The sequence below is a fragment of the Suricata suricatta genome, chromosome 7, assembly GCF_006229205.1.
Source record: "Suricata suricatta isolate VVHF042 chromosome 7, meerkat_22Aug2017_6uvM2_HiC, whole genome shotgun sequence".
In the NCBI taxonomy this organism is placed as follows: domain Eukaryota; kingdom Metazoa; phylum Chordata; class Mammalia; order Carnivora; family Herpestidae; genus Suricata; species Suricata suricatta.
Window position 1 is genome coordinate 91,896,708 of NC_043706.1, and position 10,782 is coordinate 91,907,489.

The 10,782-nt window shown below is 39.6% G+C and overlaps 1 protein-coding gene across 2 annotated transcripts in view; it reads right to left on the reverse strand.

Moving 5' to 3' along the window:
• Positions 1–10,782, reverse strand: part of RTN4IP1 (reticulon 4 interacting protein 1) — a 46,554-nt gene that overhangs the window by 32,593 nt on the left and 3,179 nt on the right. For both annotated transcript variants that reach the window (XM_029945217.1, XM_029945216.1), the window contains exons 2-4: positions 6,638–6,789; positions 5,564–5,632; positions 4,516–4,640 (exon numbers count right to left, since the gene is read on the reverse strand). In XM_029945217.1, the coding sequence (XP_029801077.1) occupies positions 4,516–4,640; positions 5,564–5,632; positions 6,638–6,789 (346 nt within the window). The remainder of the gene's footprint in view (positions 1–4,515; positions 4,641–5,563; positions 5,633–6,637; positions 6,790–10,782) is intronic.

Below are 10,782 nucleotides of genomic sequence, written 5' to 3' on the forward strand. Positions count from 1 at the left end.
GCATCCCTGTCAAGGAAATCGAACACCAATCACAATCCTCCAAGTCAGCTTGAGCTAGCTGATCTTACTATAAGGAAATCACTGACCTCCTGGCTAACCACACCATTTCTGGGTTGCCTCTTCTAAGGCCCTGTGCAACTCACTCCTGGCCAAAATCCTTCAGCAAGAGTGATCCTTCTGAGGCACTGTGCTTCCCAATCTATGGCTTGTTTTCCCTTGAATACACAATAAACACACTAGCACACTGTATTATTTTCATCACTTTACTGGGAAGACCAAACTAACAAATGAGGGCTGTCAGTTAAAATGCAAAAGTATTTGAGGCTTACTCCCTGCATGAGAAAACTTGGAATGCCAGGAAATCTGACAGCTCCACTTTAAAGAAACCTGGAAGACATTTTTCCCAGTTTGATAACTCTCCTAAATTTTACATGACACGAACAAAAAGTTGTACCGTGGAGGCGGAGGCCACAGAGTTTGGAAACAGTATCATGTTTCGGCTTAAGGGAAATGCCAGTTAATAGACATCAGGAATATAGAGGAAGAGTCAGGGTGGCAGTCAGGAAGTCTGGTTTTCCACCCGCTGAATTTCAAATATGAGGAAGACATCTAACTGAAACTCAGCAGGGAATTTAGGGTTAGAAACAGATCTGAGAGCTACCAGAATACACAAAGAAGCTGGGAGCAGATGAGAGACCTCTGGGAGACAGAGAGCAATGATGGAGTGGACAGCAGGAGAACAGTAATGGTAATGGACTGGAGAAAGAAAGGGTCCTCTAAAAATTACAAGAAATGATCAAAAATACAAGAAAACTAAAGGAGTCTAGTGTCCTGAAACCATGGAAAAAGTGAGTATTCAGGAAGTGGTTAACAGTGCCATATACTTCACAGAGATGAAATAATAAGAAGAACTGAGAAAGCCCATCTGGGCGGGCACTTAGTCAGCTATGACCCGCTGAGAACAGCTGCAGCTGCATGGCAAGGCTGGAAGCCAAGTTAAGGTGCACCGAGGAGCAAATGACTTCCTAGCTTCCCAAGATAATATCTCAGTCACCCAGAAAACTCATCTGTAAAACACAAGGGAAGAGTTTTCTACTATTTCTTTAACTGAGTCCACTGGGGGCTCCAGGAAATAAAAAAACAAAAAAAAACAGTCCAGAAGCAGAGGCAAGATTTATTTGCATCACACTGGCCAGAGTCTCCACCTGCCTCTCCTCCTCCTCCTCCAGCTGCATGATTTCTCCACAATCGAGTAAGTAAAGGGCTGGGGTTTCTTTCTTTTTCCCCTCACCCCTCTAACCCTACCGCCCCGTCAAGGGCAAATAAAAGCCGGAAGTCCACAGGGGTGGTGGGAGCAGAGACGGGGAGAAACAGGTGGATGGGCCGGGGAAGAACAGGCAGAAGGCTTCAGAAAGAAGGAAACTGTGTTATTACCGGTCTAAGCGTGGTGGTGGTAGTGGTGGTGGGGGAGAAGCCCAGTGTTTTCAAGTTGGAGCCTGTGTAATTCTGTAACAGAACTAATCAGACACCCGGTTTACAAGCATATGACGAAAAGCCTAATCAGATAAGAAACAGTGAAAAGCATTCCTAAATTCATACACAATTTAAGAGTGAAATTTATTTTGTGCAAGAGGAATGATTCCATTTCTAACACTTTCTAATACTTCTGTCAAGCAGAGGTAAGTACAACTTTCCCAGTAAAAGATGAATTTCAGGTAAAGCATGAAATATTTAAGATGTACCATGACACTACCAATAAACAGAATCATCAGACTGAACTGCTTTCAAAATATACCTGGTATAACCACTTTTTAAACCATGTCTATCATCCCGAGAGCCCTAGGTTATCTATATTTACCAACTTACTAAACCATGAAGAAACTATGGATGGGCTGGTAACAAAAAAATCATTTCACCGACATTTTCTAGCACTATCAAAGTATGGGCGTAAATGACATATTTTGTGACATTGATATTAAACTATTACCTCAGTTAACAGATGCTCAGTTGTTGCAGAAATACAATCATACAACAAAACAGGAAAAAGTAAACATACCGAACTCTTAGAAAGCGTGGTCTTAATTTCAAAAAGCTGTTTGTTATAAAGAAATCCTATAAAATCCTCCACAGTGCTGATGGGTGTTTTTGTTTTTAACTAACTGGTTAGAAAAATAGACTATTAGACCCTGTTAAGAAACACTGACCTGCTTTATTGCAGACTAAAACATGCCTTACTGCCAACAACTAATAGAGAATGATATGGCTTAGAGACACCAAAATATGCTCTCCCATCTACAATGAAGAGTCAAACTGAAAATAGCCACTCTGGACCCTGGAACCTCTGAATTGATAAATAATAAAATCCCACTCTCGTCAGAATTTCTTCATGTAAAATTGTTTTTTAGAGTGCTTTAAGATGCTCATATCGCTCATTTGATCCCCACAAATAAGGAGTGGGAGAGGTGGGCCAATATTATCACTTCAGTAGACAAATTTCCTAGAGCGCCCGGGGCCCAGGTCTCAATGCCACTTGGAACAAAGGCATCCTACAGGTCAGGTCACCAAGTATGTGGGGAGATGAGCTAGGGAACCTCTTTATAGTGGATTTCCTGCAGTTTGGTTAATATGTGGCTAAATCAATGAACACACCCAGCTCAATACACAATATGATGACCTTAGAAGGTATAAAACTTCCCACTACTCAAAGCTCCCCTAACAACCTGCACTGTCCTACACCCATGCCTTGGAGGAAACTGCGCAAGACCGGAAATGGCATGCATGTAGTCACCGCATGAATCAGCAGCAGAGTTGGAGGACCTCAGGCTCTATTTCCCCAGTTCCAAGCCGTTACTGCTTAAACCAAAGGTAACCCAGTACCAAAGAATTACCCACAAAACCTCCAATAAAATGGGGGCACGGATCCATGAATCTAGAAACAACCCTAGCTGCCTCTTCTCAAAGTGTCTTCTTCAATGTACTAAAAACAAATACATGTGGAGAGCCCTGAACTGGCAAAAGGAATGAGAGCTCTCTACCCATAGTGCACTTATGGTCACAGAGGATAGAATGGCTCATGTTTTTAAGGAAGAACAAAACAAAATAATAAAGCATCAGTGCCAATGCAGAGCCTACAATAATAACAAAGGTCGAAAAATCCTGAATTTTGCAATGTTATTAATGAAACCAAACCATTAGAAAAATCTATGTAGCCACGCTATTTACTTTTTTTTTAAGTTGTTTTTTTTCTTAATGTTTGTTTATTTTTGAGAGACAGAGTGTAAGTGAGGGAGGAGCAGAGAGAGAGGGAGACACAGAATTCAAAGCAGACTCCAGGCTCTGAGCTGTCAGCACAGACCCCAATGTGGGGTTTGAACTCATGGACCAGAGATCATGATCTGAAATGAAGTCAGCACTCAACCGACTGAGCCACCCAGGCATCCCAAGGCTCATTTACTTTAAACAAAGTAGTTGACCTAAATGGTAACTTTTCAAGAGTTTAAAGCATAAACAGAGTTGACCTTTAGAATAAATGTCTGCCATGCATTCTACAACAAAGGGTAGCACTTCATTAGATGAATCATCTTCATGCTGCTTTCAGAAATACAGCTATTAAGCTTTCATTAAATTCAATCCTTTATAATCTAACACATTAAATGTAAAATGTAAGGTTCCATAACAGTATAGTTATTTTACCTGCATAATTTTTAGTAATCAAAAAACTCATTTTAATTGATTAAAAATTGACCTATAGCTCTCTCCTTTATCATCATTATTAAATGATCCTTAGTCTCTACTTTTCTCACCAAAAAATAAAATCAGTTTTCCCTATTGTGCCAACTTTCTGAAACATACAAAAAAAATACAATCTCATTGCTAATAACAATAGCCACTATCTACTGAGTGCCTTCCATGGGCCACAACTGGGCCACTAGTTTTACTTATGTCATCTCACTGAACCATTAAAACAAAGCTCACAGAAGAGAAGTGACGGAGTGTGCCACACGGCTAGAAAGCGGCAGAGTCTGGATATGGACTCCAGTACACCAAAGACATTTCCACCCACTGCTGTTGCTAACTCAAACCATAAAGACTTTGAAGCACAAGAACTGACCTAAAGAATGCCAGGCACTGAGCCTAAGAGAGCTTAAGAATATTCAACAGGGCTTTGCAGTCCCTTTTTATCTGGTCTTCACAGAAACATGTAAGTGAGAGAGTAAATTCTAGTAGAGGTAGGAAAAAACACACCTGCACCTTCACATCATTCTTCAGAAAATGTATACAGTGATCCTTAGCACTTTTAAGGAATCTAATAAAAGCTAGGATCTTTTATGCAGAGATTCACATATGAACTCTTAACATTATTTAGGCGATTCGAACACCTAAAGTTCACCTAACATGTTTCCACTTAAAAATTCCCATTTGCTTGGATGAAGAATCAACACAATGAGATTAAGAAAGTGCAACCTGACACAAATAGAACTGAAGGGAGGTTTAGATGTCACAGTTGATACTTACCGTTTTCCTGTGCAATTCTTGTCATTCAGGCCGCCAACCTTGTGTATGGCAGACCAGGCTGTGAGGGCCACATATGGCAAAGAGGCAGCCTGAGTATGAGTGAGTGACTTCGGCTTGAGAGAGACCTGAATTTGAAGATAGCAATTAAAAATAAGCAATGACTTGCAAATCTATGAACCCATGTAAACATATTTACCTGTGTAGGAATCCAACTACTTACACAGAGAAGTCTGTAACATTCTACCAGGTTCAGTGTTTACTGCATACCCTACTCCAAGATTATTCCTAAGGAATAGTCTCCTAATGACTCAGTCTGCCTCACAGAGGCTCAGTCATATTTTATAGGCTACATTATCAGATAAAGCCGCTTAATTCTTCATAAAGAGACCATATTCAATAATCCCATTAGTCCTGACTGTACCCAGAAATAAATCCAAATAGACCTTGAGCCCTCATAAACACATTCTAATTTGTTTTTGAGATCAGCTGTTTCCTTTACTCCCATTTAGTGGAAGATAATCTTTCCATACTTTCTCTGATCTCCGTAATGCCCCCCTTTTCCCTTCCTGCCCTGCCTTCTGTAGCCAATTTCCTCAATGTCAACCCCTTTCTCTCTATTCAAATCGTCAGCTCACCTGACTGTATTTGATTAGGCTGTTTTTAAAGTTATTTGAAACAGCCTGATACTCCCATGCTTCTGTTGATGATTAATCGGTATGCTCCATTTGGTATATTTGGTTTCAACTGCTTATACTGGGTACTCGCCCCCTCCCACCCACCCCCGCCGCCGCACCGCAGCGAAACACAGCAGGGCTCCGAGATCTCACTCCAAATCCCGCTCCAAGAGACAAAGAACCGCTTTGGCAGGTAGTGTTACTAATGACATCAAATACTTTTTTACTCTTTCAAAAGTTCGTCTATCTTAGCTCTTTCAAAACGACCCACAAAACATAAACCTGATCTGAAAAACAACCAGTTATTTCAGAGATATTTGTCAGTCTTTGTTCATCCTTTCTAACGGCATTTCAGCACGGAGTTGGTGAGTTACCTCATTCCCACTGGCTACAACAAACTCTGACAGAGTGCCTTGTTTCCAGGGAGGAACTGCAGCCCAGACCTGAAACACACAGCTTCATTAGAAACATATTTTCTGACGACAGCTCAGCATGAGGGTTTTCCCTGACAACAGACCCCATCCTGTGAAGAAAGCACAAATCAGCAATATGCCAAGCAAGAGTTATTTTCACATAATATAAATGTAGCGCTTTGTATGATTCTGGATTTATCAAGTCGAACCACATTGGAGACAGATGCCAGTAAATCCTAGTGTATTTACTGGCTACTTAGAGACTAGTAAGAGCGTGGTCTCTGGGGCCTCAATCCAGGCTCCAGCACTTATTGGCCATGGGGCCTCTTTATAGCTTGGCTTCCCCATCATGTAAACTGCCTCACTGTACTTACTTCATTAGGATTAAATGTGTTATTTTATGAAAAGCAAGCAGAACAGTGTTAACTATTATTATAAGCTCACTTTAATTTCTTGGTATAAAAGTTCAACATGACAAGTGACAGGTGATTATACCAAAATTTAGCTATTTTAAAATCATCTAACCCATAGGGTAAAAATTGTCATTTAGAGACTTCTTCCAGGAAAAAAAAAAAAAAAGCCCCAATCCTACATATTTTAAAGTCGGGCAATTCTTAAGCACTAGATTTAGAAAGCTCAAGTACAGTCAAACTATTTTTTGGCCATGTTGTTGTTGTTGTTTTGTTTTGTTTTTAAGAGAAAGACAATGAGCAGTAGAGAGAAAGAATTTCAAGCAGGCTCCATGCTCAGTGTGGAGCCCAATGTGGGGTTTGATCTCACAAACCTGGAGATTATGACCTGGGTCAGACACTTAACTGACTCAGCCACCCAGGTGCCTCTCAGTCAAGCTATTTTTGCACTGTTTGTGAAAAATGTAACAACAGAACAAGAACCTGAGGGTTCTGGCCAAAGCTCAGTATACTTATTGAAAAGGAAAAAAAAAAAAAAAAAAAAAGGTCAAGGACACAGACTCCCAAAAGAAGCAAAATGAAATTTGCCTATTTAGAAAAGGAATGATGGCAGTGCAGAGCTCACCTCATCTCCAGGCTTGAAGTACCTCACGTCAAGTCCACATTCCATCACCACCCCAGAGACGTCCCGGCCCAGAGTCAGGGGAAATTCTTCTCCTTTGGTTTTAATATGTAGAGGATCACGTTTCATATTTAAAGCCGTAGCTCCATAACCACCTATGAAAGACAATGTAGCTGTTTGCTCCAAAAGAAGGAAATGATTTAAAAACTACTACAGCGTTAACAGACCGGGATACAATTCTAGATCCTCAAGATGTAGATTATAACATCAACCTTACAATTTTTTATCATCACATGCAAAAGCACGAAAACAAGGAATGCTCTTTTCAAAGAAAAATATGTACTTGGGAAGTCATAACCACTTGTTAAACTAAAGGTACCAGTGCTCAAAACAGTTTTGAAATTCCAATTTTGAAGCTGTCTTCAGAACATAGGGGATTTTCTTTTATAGTTTTACTCAGTTCTTAGAAGATGATCTTTTACTCATTCATGAACTTTTTAAAAAAAATTGTTTAATGTTTATTTTTGAGAAAGAGAGACAGACACAGTGTGAGTGGAGTGGGGGGCAGAGAGAGAAACAGAATCCAAAGTAGACTCCAGACTCCGAGCTGTCAGCACAGAGCCCAAGGTGGGGCTTGAACCCATGAACTAGGCGATCATGACCTGAGCTGAAGTTGGACACTCAACCAACTGAGCTATCCAGGCGCCCTGAATCATTCGTGAACTTTTTATTTTATTTTTAAATGTTTATTTTTGAGAGAGACACAGAGTGTGAGCAGAGGAGGGGCAGAGAGAGAGGGAGACACAGAATCAGAAGCAGAGCCTGATGCGGGGCTCGAACTCACGAACTATGAGATCATGACTTGAGCCAAAGTTGGACGCTCAACCGAGCCACCCAGGCACCCATTCGTGAACTTTTTAAACAACAAAGTCATTTGGTGCCAAGTCTAGTGAAGAAGATAAATGTTAAAGCTGTTTGAAGTTAAATAATAGGCATGGATATAGTATTTAATACTGACATTGTCTAGGAATAATGTTCCCCATGTCCCAAAAAATGTTTCCAGAACATCTTTGAAATAAGTAGAGATTCAGGAGTGGAAAAAAATTTTTGGCTCCATCTATTCTGATAAAAGTCATTAACTGCTTTTATTATACATAGCTTTACTTTTTAATATTTGCATAAATATCAGTTAACTAGAGCTGAAAACATTCTGGTAACCTTTTCTGTTTCAAATAAATTGGCTACTCTATAATAACCCAAAGTAGTTTATTACAAAGCTTCAACATATAAAATGACTTTTCTAAGACACAGAAGTATCTGTTATTGCCTTTTCTGCTTGACATCTCTGAAAACATTTCTGCCAGGTGAGCACTCTTTCTACCTTTCCAGTGTCATGTAGCATATTTACACTCCCAAATCACTAAGCCCCTCTGTAAGTCTCCCCTTTCCTCCCCACCCACCCTCAGCGGTAGCACATTAGATCTTAAGGATGAGGAGAAACTAGCAAAGAAGCTTGACTGGTGAAGAGGGGCCCTGAAGACCAAGGGAAGAGGGTCATTTCAAGAAGTCAAAGGCTGACAGAGAAGACAGTTGTTCAAATAAAAAGCGACCAATAATAGGTTAAAAAAATAAACAAATGAAACAACTGGATCCAACAACATAGAGGTCTTTGGTGACCCTGATAGCAGTTGAAGTGCTCAAAAGAGAACGGGAAGTGAAGAACCATTCAACTCTTTCAAGTAGTTTTGCTATACAGGGGAATTAGAAAGGAAACAGTGGTTGGAGGGGTGCAAATGAGATGGAGAGAGGATTTTCGAGTGTCCCCCCCCTCAAGAGGGGAGAAATAACAGCAAGATTGTGTGCTAATCAGAATGATTCAATCAAAAGGAAAGGACTGATGATCGAGGAAAGAATTTCTGAAACAGTGCTCCTGAGCTGATGAAAGAAAATGGAATCTAGAACCCACATGGAAGGTTGGCCTTAGATAGGAGCAATGACAGTTAATCCATATAGTGGGATGGTAGAAGAGCCAGGGGGAGATGACAGGTGGGTGGCCTGCAGAAGGTGTTTTTCTAATTAAAAAAAAAAAAAAATCAAGACTCATAGGAGAGAGTGTTTGAAAGTTGGGATAGTCCCAGAAAATCTAAGCTGATGGCCATCATGCCAATTCACGTTTGCCATCTAATTAGGAGTGCACTCTGTCAGGACTAAAAGAAAATAACTTCACATGTAATATTCACACAAGTCATGTTTCACTTTTCTTGTCTTATATTCCTTTTCCACACCTAAAACACAATTAAACAATTATTCGCTGAGAGTCCTGTGTGGTCTGGGCAACAAAAGTGGGTATTTAACCGTGTCTGGGTGTAGCTGTTGTTTCAGAGCTGTCAAAAGGCTTCAGTCCTTTCTGAGTTACAGGGCCTGTGGGACAAGGCTGCTGAGTTTTCTTGGTCACCCTGACATGTTGATGCATCAGCTGAGGAGCCCTGACTCACTGGTCCTACTACCTAAACAAGCCCCAAATCCAGAATGCGGCTGATAGCCTGCTTGGGGACACAAAGGAATGGCCCTTAAGAGGCCCATTGTCAGAGATTGCCAGTAAGGCTCAGAATTGGGATGATGTGGAATAGCCTAATCTGTCATCAGTTTCAGCAACCTTAGTCCCAGCTAAGGAGATCACACTTTGTTGGGATGATGCTGTTGGCTATGTAATTTTTTCTATTTTAAGATTATTCATTTATTTAGCCATTTACGTGATTTAGGATTTTATTAAAAATGGCTATCTCCAGAAAAACTGCCTGCCTTCATTTTTCAAAATAGGCAGGTCCTTGCATTGTTGTCAAGGGAAATAAATGCTTCCTACAGTTTATAATCCAGTACTCATTATTTTCTTTCCCCAAGCTACCATTTCAGAGATCTTCTGCAACAACAGTCACATATTCTAAAAAAAAAAAAAAAAAAAAAAAAATCCATGAGCAGGAAACATGGTAACTTACAAGTAATATTACTCCGTTAAGTTATAAAAAACTAAGAGGTGTCAAGAATACTATATAAAAGTAAACTGTGTCACAATTATTATATTATTAAATGGCAGCCAAGAAAGTCCTGATCTAGTTGACCTGCTGAAGTTAAAATGTACACAATACAAATTCTGCATGTGCAAAGAAATGAAAAATTAACAGATTTAAATGAAGACAAAATGTACAAAGTACTCAAGGTTGAAACACCACTCATTTTAGTTTGCAACCTTAAGTTAAAATGAAAATATAAAATGACACAAAAATAATGACTGAATGACAACTATGTATGCGGAGCACTAAAACAGGTAGTAGTTAACAGAGGATCTACCTTCAAAGTATTTATAATCAAAGGGGATGACAAAACATGCTGCTCATGAAGTATAAACCTTCCACTTAAAGGCCTAGCCTACTAAAACTATTATCTTCATATCCTACATAAATACATAAAGTGAAACACTATGTCCAACTAGTAGCAACTCTGTAGAGCAAACCAAAAATACAAATGTGGATTTCATGGGACAATCATAGTAAAGACATTTCAATTCTTCCTTAATAGAGCTTTCTAGCTACAAACGCTTTGAGTCTAAGTCTTTCCTCATACCCCCACAAAGAAATGTGTGATGGCTATTCCTCACATTGTCTAGTTTGGCATTGTCCAATAAAAATACAACGCAAGCCACATGTTAATGTAAAGTTTCCTAGTAGCCACTAAAAATGAATAAAATTAATTTTTGTATATTATTTAATATATTTAGAATATTATCAGGTCAATATGTAATCATAAAATTGAGACATTTCACATTCTTGTTAAAAAAATTTTAATGATTTATTTTTGATATATGTGTATATATATATATATATATATATATATATATATATATATACACACACATATATGGGAGGGGAGGAAGAGGAAGAGAAAGGGAGAGGGAGAAGACCGGCGCAGGGGTAGGACAGAAAGTGACACAGAATTCGAAACAGGCTCCAGGCGCTGAGCTGTCAGCACAGAGTCAGACACAGGGCTTGAACTCACAAACTGAGAGATCATGACCTGAGCTGAAGTCAGATGCTTAACTGACTGAGCCACTCAGGTACCCCAACATTTTTTTCTTACTAAGTCTTCAGTGT